Source organism: Manis javanica, chromosome 11, assembly GCF_040802235.1.
Source record: "Manis javanica isolate MJ-LG chromosome 11, MJ_LKY, whole genome shotgun sequence".
In the NCBI taxonomy this organism is placed as follows: Eukaryota; Metazoa; Chordata; class Mammalia; order Pholidota; family Manidae; genus Manis; species Manis javanica.
In genome coordinates, this window is record NC_133166.1 from 80842571 (window position 1) to 80858080 (window position 15510).

Sequence of the window (15510 nt, forward strand, 5' to 3'; positions counted from 1 at the left end):
ATCCTTAGGAATCATTTATCTAAGGATTTGATTTACATTTATAAGCTATTTGTCAGAGTGAGATTCTCCAGCTAGGCAACAGACCATGTGTAAGAAAATATATCCCTCTATGGCTCACTGACTATATAGACATATATCGTATATGCTGATACATATGTGTTATTTGTTTTTTCTCTTTGATACTTCCACAGAAAACTCTAATGATTAAAAAAAAAAGACTGCTTCACTAAACAGTGATATAAACATCTACAGACAAGTTTCAGAGCAGTACTTACAAATATATTAAATCATAATTTTCCCAAGAGTTGTAAAAGAAAATGCTTCCTTCATATTTACAAACTACAACAATTAGCTCCCGTTCATGTTACCTTTTACTGTGCAGCTGAATTCTGGTCCAATACAGAGGCTTCATTGGCCGACAGGGCTCTATTGGCTGCTTCCTACTCCCTTTGTCCTGATGCATCCCTAATCCAAACAAGCCAGTTGGCAACGGAGGAGGAAGAAATCCACACACTTGAGGTGTTGGTAAAGTGCTACTCCCAGTTTGCAGGGTGAGTGGAGGGCCTGATCCAGGAAGCAGAGGGGGTGGTGGTGGTGGGGGAATGCCTGTTCCAGGAGGGGGAGGGGAAGCTGGAGCAGGTGGAATCCCCATACCTGGCAAAGGAGGAGGTGGGGGAATCCCAACTCCAGGCAGAGGAGGGGGAGGAGGTATTCCTTCACCTGGCAGAGGTGGGGGAGGGGGTATTCCCACTCCAGGGAGAGGTGAGGAAGGAGGTATTCCCACTCCAGGGAGAGGTGGGGGAGGAGGTATTCCCACTCCAGGGAGAGGTGGGGGAGGGGGTATTCCCACTCCAGGGAGGGGTGGGGGAGGGGGTATTCCCACTCCGGGGAGGGGTGGGGGAGGGGGTATTCCCACTCCAGGAAGAGGTGGGGGAGGAGGTATTCCCACTCCAGGGAGAGGAGGGGGAGGGGGGATTCCCTGACCTGGCAGAGGGGGTGCTGGAGATATTCCCACTCCAGGAAGAGGGGGGGGAGGGGGTATTCCCACTCCAGGAAGAGGTGGAGGAGGGGGTATTCCCACTCCAGGGAGAGGAGGGGGAGGAGGTATTCCCTCACCTGGCAGAGGGGGTGCTTGAGATATTCCCACTCCAGGAAGAGGGGGAGGAGGGGGTATTCCCACTCCAGGGAGAGGCGGGGGTGGAGGTATTCCTTCCCCAGGCAAAGGCGGGGGAGGGGGTGGCAGCATCTCTGTACCAGGCAGAGGGGGAGGTGGGAAGCCTGTTGTACCGGGCAGAGCAGGAAGAGGGGGAGTGGAGGGAGTCACCATGCCCAGGCCAGGCATGGAGCTGGAGGACTCTGTGCAAGGCAGGGGCAGTGAGGGTGAGATGTTATGGCTGTTTTCAAAGGAGAAAACAGAGTGTTCATGGCTGGGCTCAGACTCAGGATGAAGAGAAGGTGGGGAAGGCTGTGGCCCAGCCTGTCCTTGGCTGGCCTGTCCTTGGCCCTCAAAACATGGAAGGGACGCAGGGGTTGGAGGCTGACTGCACTGATGTGCGTCCAACTGGACTGATATTCTCCGTTGAGACACAATCAAAGAAATCTCTGAGCAGAATTTTGTCTGAGGTCCAGAAGGTGAGGATGGCACAGCTGAGTGCCCACTCCCAGCCCCAGGTGGGCATGGGGGACCCGGGGCACCTGGTGGAAGTGCACTCTCGGACAGCAGTGTGGGCAGCCCGCCCTCTCCTGTCGGGGATGTCTGGATCGACTTCGCTTGTAAAATCCTTGGATGCCGTACATCCTTTTCTCCTAACCTGAGAGCTTCAAGACAGATATCTTCTAAGGGCGTCACTCCGTTCTGAACCCCATGATGGCTGCTGGCCACCTCCATGTCCACGGCAGGGCACTGCCGCTCTAGTTCAGCTATTTTGGTCCTCAGATCCTCAATGGTCTGTTCCAGCTGCTGAATGACGGTTGCCTGCCCCTCAGATTTCATATCGAAAACTTCCTGAGGGGCAACAAAGGCAGACATAGTTAAATATAAAAAAGATTTAAAATATTATAATACAGTAAGGAATAAAAGAACTAACAAAATTAAGCAAAATATGTGGGTGTTATAATACTTCCAGAAAGATCTTTCATTATGGAGTCCACTAGATACTCTTTTGTGTCCCCTCATTTCCACCCTTGGACTTCAAAGTGCTTTAAACACATTACCATAAATTCCTAATGCCCTTGTTTGCCTAATATTTGAATGAGATCATCAATGACAAGAAGTAGTCCACTGAGAATAAGGAAGAAATCTTGGAATCACACACCAGTTTATTTCCAAGATAGCTTTCTCTCTTCCCTGATGAATAACATTTACTACTAGGATGTTCCCTAGATATTTTAGATCCTAAGCTTTTAAAGGTAAATCAGTAGTCTCCAATAAGATTATGTGAAATATTTTTGATATCCATATGGGCATGTGCACATAAATCATGCACATGTGTCATACCATGTATATTATGTTTACCATAATTTCAATATTTTACCCCCGGCATGTCGGGCAGCTATACCTTATGGCTCTGTACTATTTATAAAGAAGGCTGGTACAATCATGCCAATGAATGGGCCACCCTCATGTCTAAATGCTATCCTCCTCTCCCTAGGAAAGGTGATAAAAAGGAGGCATACAAGGTAGGAGCAGAAGAAAGAACAAACTCCAGCTGTGAGACTGCAAGTCAAGAGCTGCTCAGAGATGGATTTGCTCGCTCAAGGCTGAAGTGTGAAACTAGGTGGAGATCTCTTTCCCCGGGGTCACCAGGGTTTTCAGTGACAGTCCCAGTAGAAGCCACCCTGCAGAGCCACCATCCACAGGCACACACAGTGGTCCTCTCCCCACATGGGACCCTGCAGCTGACACTCTAGACCTGCTTTTACATATCATGGAGGATGCAGTATAAAGATGATATTAAGTCTAAAACTAACCTCTTATCCTGCTTGCCCAAGGTTAAACTCTGGATCCAAGACAAGTCTCCACAAAATATAAACTTTTCCCAGACTCTTTATTAAATCCCATTTGCAGTGAAAAAACTCCCATGGGGAGTTAGGAAGGTACAGACTTCCTAAACAGTCTTAATCCTAAATTCTGTTACTTCTTCCCTGGAAACTGTATCTTTACAATATTTAATGTGCTGAACAGCAAGTATGATGCTTGTTGAAAACTGAAGAAAATGGGTGACTTCAGAGGCACAGCCCTTATGCAAGGAACTCTATTTCCCTATAGTTAAAACATATCAAGTAGCCCTTACTGTGGAAGAAACTTGAAAAGGAAATTCATTTGCTTTTCATCTAACACAAGAATACATCACAATCTAAATGGGCACAATTTTGAGAGGTACTTTTTATTTATATGTAAATACAGATATTCATATATATATTTAAATATTTTCAGTCATATTTTCACCAATGCCTACACAAAAGACTAAAATATTTCAATACATAGTTTGGAAAATCATGCCATATATTTTCTATATAGGCCACAGTGAAAGAAAGAACTATAATAAATAATTTCTAATACCCTGTTTGGCCACTGTTATTAATTCCACTTTCCAATTATGATGTAAGTCCAAGAAGAAACCATAACCAAAAAACTAGTTCCCAACTTCATCCTAATAAAAGATACAACTATTCAGTATTTCTTCCTTATCCCAGATTAATAAAATGTATAGATCATTTTTGTTTTCCCAGCATAACCTTAAAAGTGACCCATAAGCATTAATAAAGTATTTTCCAAGTTATGTTAATAGGGCTCTCATTTTCCCATTTATATACTGATTATATAAAAAGATTAGCTGATGGAAGGAATGCAAGAAGTAAATTCTGGAAGTTTTCCAAAACACAATTCTTAAATGCTATTACCCAGGTCCATTCTTTCTCATCATAGATTTTGAACATAATGAAAGCAATACAAAAAGTAAAGGACATGGAGGAGGAGGAAAAGGAGAAGTTGATCCTAAAGCATGACAGCCCAGCACAATAGTAGTTATTACACCTCCTTCTATGTGGATTTATGCCCCCACATTTACAGGTCAACTAGTCCAACACAGCCAGGATAGTACCATGACTAGGACATTCCTGGGAACTGTTACCTTTTCTATTTATACAGCCAGTAGGAAAAAGGTAAAAGAGGGTCCCATTACACATGACAACTAGCACCAGAAAAAGACATCTTATAAGTAATTGCCTTAATACAGTTTGGCAGTTACTAAGCTTAGTCTCCCAACCTTCAGTTCCCTCTCCTTCTGTGTAGAAGTAGCAAGAAAAACACATTTACAGACTCCCTTGCAGCTAGATGCACCTATTAGACACAGTCGCACAGAGACTTAGAAAGTGGAATGAGGTGGGGCATGCTCCTGTGCACCTGGATGGTTCTGTTAGCGATCAAGATCAGCTGACTTAAAGCTGCTCTGGAACAATCTCCAGTTTCCAATGGTAGCCTCAAAGGTTTTAGCTTCCCTGGTATATCAGTTTTATCTGATTCCTTTGAAAAGTTTCAGCCTTGAAGTCACTCTTACAAATGTTCTGAACTTTCCATGAAAAAAACCTAAGTTTATAGTAAACCCTTCTGTTTTGCAATAACTAGCATGGTCTCTGGTTCTTTCAACAAAGCCTGACTGATAGAACCATGTGCCAATACTTCAGAATAAACTGTGGGAAGAAAAGCATGAAGGGAGCTCTGAAAATGGGTCACTATGCACTTGGCTCAGAAAACCACCACCACCATGTAAATCAAGAGGTTCAGATCTTCACATCCACTTTAAGAACACTTGTGAAACTGCACAGGCCATTGAGGGTATGTAAACGGGAAACCAATGACACAGAAGCATGTGCCACTCCTTTGGACATGTGGTGCTGGCACATGTGCCCAGGTCAAAGAGCAAGCCTGGACACAGGGTCAGTAGCCCAAAAAAGAGTGAACTTTTGCTGCACTTGCTTAAAAATTAAGGGTTTTGATGTAGAGGCTCTGGTCATGGAACACCTCCAGGTAAACAAAGTCCCCAGCGTGCACATAGAGCTTGGGGTAGATTTATCCCCTATGTGAGCTGCCCCTGTCATGCTAAGATGATTCTTACTGAGAAAGAAAAGATTGCTTCTAAATGAAAAGAGGAGATTGGACAGAAGAAAAGGATATCCTCAAAGAAAATGAAGAAACAAAAACTTGCAGCCTAAGAATCAGTTCAATCAATCAATCAATAAGATAATCAATAAGATAAATTCAAATAAAAGTTTTTAAAAGTAGGGTAACTAATTCTTCTTTCCTAAAAAAATGAAATTAAAAATTAAGCCACTATACCCTCACTTCCAAAAGCATTAACAAATTGTTAGAATTCAAATGACTCGTGTTAATTTTCTTCAGTGCAAATTTTCTGAAAAAAGTATGTGATGTTATGATACATGACAACTTTTATGAAAAAAACAGTCATTTGGGGAGTAGTTAAGAACATAATGAATTTTCCCCATGGCCTGCAACAATCCTATGACATACAAATTAATTTTTTAAACATGTATATCATGTTATAATCCTTACCAAATTAACTGTCAGGTACCCCAAAATCAATCACTTTTCATGTGATTTAGGTTCTCTATCACTTTTTTGCTGACTTCAGGAAATTCTACAACTTCTGCAAGATTAACAATTTCACCTTCCATTGTATTTGTATCTTGTGATTTAAAACACACATAAATCATTCATAAACTGATACTGCCAAACTATAGGATGAGAGATAATAACAGGCAGTCTGTGTGAAATGGGAAGGGATTTGAGATTGGACCTAATTTTATTAGTGGTTAATTTATTATAGCATGTTTGTCTGTTACATATTTTTACTTTTTTTTTTAAACAAAGTAGTAATTAAGGTCACTTAGATAATAAAAAGTTGAGAAAACAAGGAACTGACATACTCCATGAGCTTGAAAGGTTTTTAGTAAGACACAATTAAGAACTAGAACTAAGAAACAGAAGAGGAAATATAGAAAAAGATGAAATTTCAAAGCCAAATCTATAATAAATATAGCAATGCTAGCCTCATGGTACCAAGAAGATGGTAAAGTCAAGGAATTTGTAAGAACAGTAAAAAACAGACTGCAAAGACCAAAAGCTGAAAGTTTTATAGCAAAAACTGTATTACAGAGATAATTATTATAGATAGAGAACATGGAACAAAGTTGCACGCAGAGACTATTGGCTTCTGACAGCATTTTTCCCACTAGAGAGAGAACAAAAACCCAGTTTGCTAAAACCTGTCTTCCTCTCTATGACCCTATCTTTACCTGCAAAACCCCAGCCTTAGTGAATGTTACAATCCTCCTTTTCCACTCCAGGGAAATAACAATTAAGTTCATCTCAAACCTTAACTGACTAGCCTGCAAAATAAGGCTGGCCAAATATACGTAGGATTTGGACTTCTGAATTCAGCTAAGTCTTCAAAGAATCTTATCTGGCTTCTCTTATCCAGGACTATCAGTCAAAGGCTGGCTGGCTCTCAAGAGAGAACCAATTCCGCTGAGACGTTTTCTGTAGAGCTTTCTCGAAAAGGCTTCAGTGCTTGTCAGCAATAAGAGTTGATTTCTATATAGTTATCATTTATTTCCCCCAAAGTTTATAAATAAATTTACGTAGTAAATATTAGTTATTATTTTAAAAAATACTTTTTATGCTCTAGCCATTTAAGCAAACATCCTCCTCTCAGAGTCCACCCACAGCTCAAGCTCAGATTTAATCTCTAAAAGCCTGCCAGGCACTCTGCTCTCCATAGAAAGCCCTCAAGTTGGAAGCCTGCTCCTTGTGTCTTGTGCTTGATACTTAATCTACCATCTCTTCAGGAAACAACTAGACAAAGAGGCCTATCTGATCCTCAGAGGATTTGACATAGGGGAAATGTACTTTTTATTACCTTTAGACTTCTACACTTTTCAAAGAAAAAAACTCTCAGCATTTTCAGTAATCATGTAACAGTTTACTTAATGCTAATGGTTCTCATTACTAAAAAATAAAATAAATTTGTAAACAGAGAAGAGAAAAAAAGTGATCTTTGCAATTTTGTACAGAATCTGTACAATGGGTATATCCTTATAAATGGAGGATAGATAACAGATCTGTTTTAGTCAACAAAGTAATATACTCATATTATAAATTTTGAGATTATTTATATATTAAAATGTCGCTTCAAACCCTTAAATCATTGTAAGTGGTAGTCTGCCACCATTGACTTAGGCTGAACAATTATACACAGTAAGTCAGCCAAAATTCTTCCATTCCTGTATAATCTTATACGTGGGTGGTGATGGTTTGTTCTTTTAAATTGTTTGAATGCTTGGATATCACAAAATACGATTTGCCATTAAAAAATAAAATGTTTGCCAAAAATATTTTTCCAAACACGAGATTATCTGATTCCCAGAAAAAGAAAACATTACTGTTACATTAAGGCTAAAACTGTCAAAAAAGAAGCCAAGATACACTCCAGTAAAGCTTTTGCTGAAAAGTTAATTTACTCGTCTTTGAACTTTTATTATGTAAGATACTTTCACAGCCTAGAACATAAAAACCACTTATTAGTAAATCAACACTGTAATAATTTATTTCGTAAATATTAATATGAGGTATGTAATTCATTTTCTACCATATTCAGATTTTCAAGTTATGCTAAATTCTAAGTCCATGTTACTGGCCTCTTAAAGCAGAATATATTACGGAAAAGAAGACCTTCACACAGAGAGAGCTAGAATGGTGTCTCTGCAATCCTTACAATGAAACAGATGGTGAACCACAGAAATTTCAGTATTTTTGACACCTGGAATGGATATCTCCAACACCTTCATTGCATAGGTGAGACATGTGAGGTCGAGGGGTAAGTCAGAATCTATCACTGGCTGCATCAATTTTAGCATCTTTCAGTGCAGGATAGTTAGTGACATTTTGATTGACAGGAAGATTAAAGTCATCATCATTAGTAAGTAACCAAAGTGGAAGTAACAGTGTGTTTGGGAAAGAGGGGAAGGGATTAGAAAAAAAGGGACGGAAGGATCTTAAGAAGGGACTGTTAATAGTCTCAGATTCATGATAAAGGCCAGGGTGAGAAGCTGTAGTGTTGGACAATGGGAACCAGGGATTACTGGGAGAGCAGTTCCAAGAGAACCAGGGGCGAAGCAGACACTGAGCCAGCCACTGCCCCCAGGGGAAAGGCAGCATGAGGTTCCTGCCAGCCTGTGGTCACAACATTTTCTTCAACTGATTGATACATAACCTTGCTTTCTCTGTGTTTCTGGTTACAGTCACCGTATTTGTATCTCTTGTTGATCCCTGAACCCTGAACTCAGGACAGCAGCTCTGCATTGCTTACTCAGGGACTGCGGAAACAGCAAAGTCACCAACAAAAAACACAAAAGTGTAAAAAATACAGCACTAAATAGACTGCAGAAAGGACACTTGTTTCTAGTATGAGCTGAAACAAGAGGGCAGTGTTACCACGTTCCACCTCAGCTGGGAACGTGCATGCATGGCAACTTAAATTGTTAACCACTTCAGGCAGGGTCTGCAAATGAGCATGAAATGAACAGGAAAGCCCTGTGGGTATTGGTTTTGGGGCCACACATAAACTTGAGGTAGCAGTCAAGTTTGCAAATACAGAATCCACGAATTAGAAGGAACAACTATATTATAAAGGCAACTTTTGAAACCAATGCTCAGATATAACAATGACAGAAATAATAGCTAACATTTGAAGTGCCTACGACGTGACAGGTGCACAAAAATTAATACATTTAAATCTTGCAAAAACCCTATGAGATAACAGTTATTATAAGCTCTGTTTTATGTATGATGAAACTAAGGCACTGGGAATAAAATACTTTGCTTAGATTTCCCAATTGAAAGAGAGTAACTGGGATTTATGCCCAAACTGGTCCAAAGCCCACATCCTCCAGCACTATGGTATGAATGTAAGTGAATTTCTGCCCACTGAGCACCCTCTGCTGTACGCAATGTGGTCTGCCACATATCTGTCCACTCACCAAGCAAGAAAATGTCAGATGCTGTGTTAGATACTGGAGGGATAAAGAAAATAAGGACAGTCTTAGCTTTAAGGCTGTCAGCTACCTGTGAGACATGCATAATTCAACAAACATGGATAGATAAGTAAGATAAGACAAGGGGGGTCCCAGAAAATGGACATCAAAAGGCATCTCTAGACTGAGGCCTCTCAGGGAAAATGTCTAAGCGGCAATAAAGTTTGACAGGAGTTTAGATTAAGAAACAGGATAAATAGATTGAGAAAGGGAGGGTGAGACTGCCAAAGAAACACATATAAAAAAGACAGGCATGGAGGACCCTAAAACCAGCGTATTTTCTGAAAACAAGGGTACTTTAAGGCTAGAACAAACCGCACACAGAGGAAATAGTGGGTGATAAGGTAAAGGCAGATAGCAAGGGAAAGCCTGCCTGTACGTCCAGCGCAGGGCTTGAAACTGTTTCTCAACTGCTGTGAGCAGTCACTGAATAAGTCTAAGCAGCTATCAGACCTAAGCAGATTTGGATTCTGGGAAGATAACTCTGGAAGCATTGTGGAGGGGAGAGAAGGAGGGTTGAAGAGACCTGGGGGTAATCCAGATAAACTGGCCCTGGGCTGGGGTGTGGTGCCTACAGGCACCAGAGGCCAAGGAGGGAACAGAGCCACCTCTCATTTATCGGGTTACCTGCACTGTGGGGCCTCTGCTCATCCCTTCCCCCCACCCAAAGGCCACGTCCACTTTCACTTTTGTTCTTTTACTCTGTTCTCCCATCTGAAAGGCTCTTCTTCCCTTCACCTGTCCAAAAATAATCACTTTAAGAACTTAGACTAAGTTTCACCTTTCCTAAGAAGCTGTTTCATTGCACTTTCTCAGTAACGTTCCCATTTTTTAAGATCTGTAATACACATATACCAAATACCTTGGCAGAATCACATTACATCCCGCAAATCATTCTGTATATACCCAAGAGCCTGGGCGCTTATAATTCTTTGTATCTCCTTCACTACCCACCATAGGTAGGTTGCACACAGTATGTCAACAGATGCCCAGGAAGTTTCAACAAAGGATAAGCATCCTTTATAAGCTAAGAATCTTTATCAGCTTAGCTACCGTTTTAGAGTAGCTGCTCGATGTTTGCCCTTCTCCACAGGCCATAAATGTTGTTCCACACAAATGAGGTTTATACCACCCAATGCTCAACAGAGCTAAGATACCACTTCCGTTCACCTCCAAGTCTTAGAAAAAGCAAAAACAAAGTGTGACATCTAACTCTTTCTTTGCATTCTCATCCTTAGAACTGACAGAACAGTTTTTTTTTCTCAACTTTATTTCTAAAGTTGGAATGTCTAAATTTTTTTCTGAGCTAGTTTCCATAAAATGAAAATGTATTTTCCAGAAAACCCATCTTTCCCCTTAACATAGTCACCTGGCCAAAACGCATCCCATTTCCCATGCCTCCACCAGAGTGTCCTTGCATCTTTTCTGTCCCCAGCTGCACCTCACATTGTCCCTCCCCAGACTCACTGGACTGGAGTATTTATCAGGCTCCTAAGAATGACTGGAGTTGGAGGTAAACTTCAAGGATGCCCAACCTGTGTTTTCAGACCCCAGCCACCTCTCTCCCAATCTCCTTCAACCCCTGTTTTCTCACTCCAGTTTACATTTCACTTGTTTACTTGTATCGTGAATTATTGTTTTGTGGGGTTATAATTACCACGTAAATCTACATTCCTCTTTGCCTTGGAGTTTAGAAGGCACTTTCATTAAATGACATTTTTTCCCCAACCCCTGATATGTCTAATACATTCCAAAGCAATTCAACTGACCTCTTGTTTTTATGAGTCTCCATCATTATTCCTTAGAATTGCGTTCACCCCACACCTTTCTTTTGATATGACCAATGCTGCTTTTACTCTTTAAACTTTCCTGTGCCAAGACATGTGGAAGTAATCCCTCAACACTATCAGCCAGATTACCCCCATCACTCCCATCTGTGCCCTTGATTTGTTCCTAAATAAAGAGGTTTCTGAAACTAATAACAAAGTGTACTGAGGGGCCATTGAATAAAGAGCACTATAACATACTTTAAGGAGAACCAACAGAGAAGAATACTCAACTCCTCAAATAAGTTTGCAATCCAATTCTGCATTGAGGGGGCCCAGAAGAACTGGTCAGCAGGATCCTGAGAGAAGAGTTTTAAGTCAATTTCAAAAGAGGTCAAAACTGGAATGTGATAGGATTTTGCCAGTTATCTCAAACCCTAAGCATTTTCCTGATATTTGCTGCATATAAACTGTACAACATATGGGGTAAGAGAGTGCTGATATTGTAAAATGCCTTATTTTTCTAGCACTTTGTAATAGACATGGCTATTTACCATTAATAAATGCTGCCATGTATAGAGAGACCCAACTTACAATTACCTGTTATTATCAATTCTGACCCAAAGCTAGCATTTTTGAAGATCAAATCTTATTCTATTTTTCTTTCAACTAGTCTTTTTACATTGGAATGATGTCAAGAGTTTGAGGAAAATACTTCAAAACACAATTTTTATATATAACTTCAAAAACAAAAAATGAGTTAAAAACTGGGCAGTAGCTAGTCTTGCTACCATACATTAATCTTCAACATAGGCACAAACATTATTAAAGAACATCATTGGCATTTGGCTATTTATATATTGCAAAATGTAACAGGAATTATAGTTTAAGTATTTTAAACACCGAAGAATATACAACAGAACTGACAGACAGTCCTATTTCAGTTTTATGAAATAATTCTTTAGACATAGCAGATTTTTCGGGGCATCTTACTTGAAATGAAAACTATCAATAAGTGAGCCCTAAAACAATGTAGTTTTATTCTAAAACTTCTCATTCCATCAGGCCACCAACAGAAGCACCCAAGGAGTAGCTACAGTTCTTTCTTTTCACACAAGTGCCAGCCTGTTTCCTTTCAGCATCACACTCTCTGGCCACAGCACAGCCTTCAACTCCTTTTAGCTGAGAAAAGACTTTATGGGCCATGTGTTTTTTCTAGGGATATGGAGCTCTCAGAATTAAGAACTACAGGGAGAGCAAAATTTTGCCAAAACTCATTCAATAAATGGCAGTGTGCTCAAAGTGAGAGAACAGGTGCCTGAGCTCCCGTCTGAAGAAAACGTTGGAGGGAGCCTTCCAATTCTGCTTCATGCCCCTGACTAAGCAGTCCTGGGAACCGCGCATTACAGACACAGAATAACACCGGCAGCCTCAGATGGACCAGAAAACCTCTTTGGCTCATCATTCACACACAGCAAACTGCGGCTCATCATTCACACACAGCAAACTGCCTTAGAACCTCTCCTTCCCTTCTGCAGTGGTAATTTACAGATGCAGAACTGCCATCTAGTGACTAAGAAGAAAAAGAGCAAGGTGCTTGACATGAAAAACAAAATTGCTAATTTCTTTTAAATGTGTAGGGAGTACTAAAGTTAGTGAAATTGACTCAATGCAGCACACCAAAATTACAGTGAAACTAAAACAAATGTATAGGTGAACTAATCAGTCTCTCTATGTCTCTAATATGTATCTTGATATCTGACTTTTATTAATGGTATAGTTCAAATATAATTGAATAATTTTAAAAATAAACTCCTCACTTCATCCATCTGATGATTTTAGCATGAAATTTTAGAACCCTAAATCCGTAGGGTAATTACCCATGTAAAAGTATAATTTTTATCATAGTGCAGAGAGTCTAAGGTATAAAATCAAACAGACCTGTGTTTAAATCCTGGCTCTGACCCTTTATAGAGTTTGTGAACTCAAACAAGTTAACTCTTATAAACATCATTTTCTTTCTCAGTTAAATATGAATTCTAATTGTTACTTTAATGGATTTATAGAAGATAATACAGTAAAAGAATCAGTACACAGTAAACTGGTAACTAATTCTAGTTTTCTGTATCCGTTTTAGGTCCAGTTACTTCAGGCTCTCAGGAAACATACACATATCCTCTAGGAAAAAAACCAGCCTACAGGTAAATTTATGACAAGACAAGTCAATGATTCCAAAAGTATGTGATGCCATTGCTGAGTGATTAACCTCCAAATACTGCCTGGTACCTCTCAATTAATTTATTGTATTTTCTGGCTTACAGAGACCTCACTAGTAACTAGGAAAGGAGAAGGTATGAAATTTAAATCCATCTGTCTTATCCTTGAGTTCAAAAGCTGTAATATCAGCTGTTTGTAAGTCACCCATTCATCAGGTTTCTGCTCATTACAACATATTTTACCATGGTTCACAGCTCAAAAAAAATCAAAAATCAACAATTTTACACATACGAACATATATTGAATTAGTATAGCTGGAATCTTATAACTGGAATACATAGAGCAATATAGTATATGTTGTATCATTTGTGACAGTATAGAATACTTTTAATGTAGGTTTTCTTTGGCACTCTCTCATATAACAAGATAAGAATTTTGAAAAATCTAATAATGTATCTCAGATCACAACTTAGTCATGCCTCAAAGAAAAAAAGCTATAAAAATAATGAAAGGATATTTTGAGAACACTGTTTCTCTTAATTATTTCTGACTGCATTTCTCTTTACCTCTTTTTACCTTGCTTGATCTTATTTGCTGTTTACACTTTTAAATAACCATCAGCTGAGTCTACTGTTACTTTTCAGGTACCCAGCCTGTTTCAGGTTTCTGTTCTGACAAAAAGAAGCTGGGAAGACCTGTTTTATGACACTATCCTTAATAGTATCCTTACTCCTACGGTAACAGCCAGCATAGCTGTATTTTTAAGAGCAGTAGATTATAAAAAGTTCTCAACCAATGTTACATTCTTATTTCTCCTGCAGAGGGAGCTCAACTTTCACGTATGATGCAGGGCAGTGGCTTTTGAAAAGGGCAGTCATTTGATACCTGCAAAAATTCTCAAAAGTCATCAAGTTCTTCAATCTTACTGAGAAGAACACTTTATCCCAGATGGCCTAAGTATGTCATTACACACTAAGCAGAACCCAGGTATGAGTCTTCTCATTTTCCTCCAGAAGAAACAGATGCTCTTCTTACAGGTAATTTCTAATACTAAATTATTTTTCAAAAACATAATTGGGAGAAAGGATAAATAAATTAAAATGGTTTTACATCCACAAGAGCAACTGCTATCCACAAGTACTATTTCATGTTAAGTGTTTCCTTTCTTACAGTTCTTTTTTTCTTAATAGTAAGTCCATTTGGTACCAAAAAAAGACAAAATTTGGCTTTAGTAACAGAAAAAAAAAGTTTCTATGTAAATTAAACAGACACTAATGTTTCACCCACGAAAGCAACTTAAGAATATTACTCGATTTTAGAAAAACTCTGACAGATTTTTTTTAAGTGTAGCCATGTGACTATGAGCTTGGCCAGGCATGTCTCCACATGGCGCCTCCTGAAGTGGCCGCCATTGCTTCTGGAGCCAGCTGTTGTCAGGCCCCGCACTTTGGCTGGATAGAGAATGAATGACGCAGCTTCTGAAAATCCTGTACTCAATTCCACTTCAAGGCTGATTTTCTCTGCAAAGTCTAAATGGAAGAAAACATCCCCTTCTGCCTGACTGGATTTCCTTGCAAGCTTAGAAGGAAGTTGGGCAGATGGGAAAATAAATCAGTGTGCCACAATTCTAAGATAAGTAAGAGAGAAAAGAATTCAACATCTCATTAAGATCTTACCTGCTGAACAGCATCTGAACATTTTTTTGGAGTTTCCGAAACAGCAGATTGAGATTCTGGGTTAGAAAGGAAGAAGACAGTCAATATCTTAAAGAAGCAATTTTCCTCTGTTCTTAGTCAGAAAACAAAACTAATTAAAATACATCTTTAACCAGAAGTACCAAAAACATCCAGTTTACCTTCCAATTGTACTTCTGTATTATAAGGACATGACTACTGTCAGTATAATAAAACAAATAATGACTAATACTCGTGTCATCAGTTATTTTTAAAACTGGAATAGCCTGATGCCCATCTTGACACATCAATCACACTTGTTTTTCTCAATTGCTAGTTTCTATTTTGTGCCAGGAAGTATATGCTCAGACATTCACTTATTATTCTATTCACTTAGCTAACATCTTTACAATGATAGAAGCCAATGCAACAATCTGGAGCGATTGGATTGCCATCATCTTACCTAACTACTGATTTCAGGAAGAGAGAATGAGCAGTGTCACCAAGTAGCGCGGAGTAAAAACGGACTCTGAAGGGATCTTGCTCCTTTAGGTGGTCGTTTGAGAGTCTATGAGACTCAAGTTCATGGTGGCATAACTAAGGATTTTTTTTCTTAAGCTAGGAGACACTTTCTTCTATGTGAATCTTGCATGGAAGTTTAAAAAGAAAAAGAAAAATGAAGGGCTTTCAGAACCCCCAGTGCTCCACAGATCACAGTCTGAAAGTCACCCATCTTGCCCATC

At 39.6% G+C, this 15510-nt stretch overlaps 1 protein-coding gene across 2 annotated transcripts in view; it reads right to left on the bottom strand.

Annotated features, from left to right (window-relative positions):
* FMN2 (formin 2) overlaps window positions 1-15510 on the bottom strand; it is a 321858-nt gene that overhangs the window by 220353 nt on the left and 85995 nt on the right. The window contains exons 4-5 of one of the 2 annotated variants that reach the window (XM_073216758.1): window positions 14771-14826; window positions 369-2005 (exon numbers count right to left, since the gene is read on the bottom strand). In XM_073216758.1, coding sequence (XP_073072859.1) covers window positions 369-2005; window positions 14771-14826 — 1693 coding nt within the window. The remainder of the gene's footprint in view (window positions 1-368; window positions 2006-14770; window positions 14827-15510) is intronic. The other variant, XM_073216759.1, reaches the window with a different exon arrangement.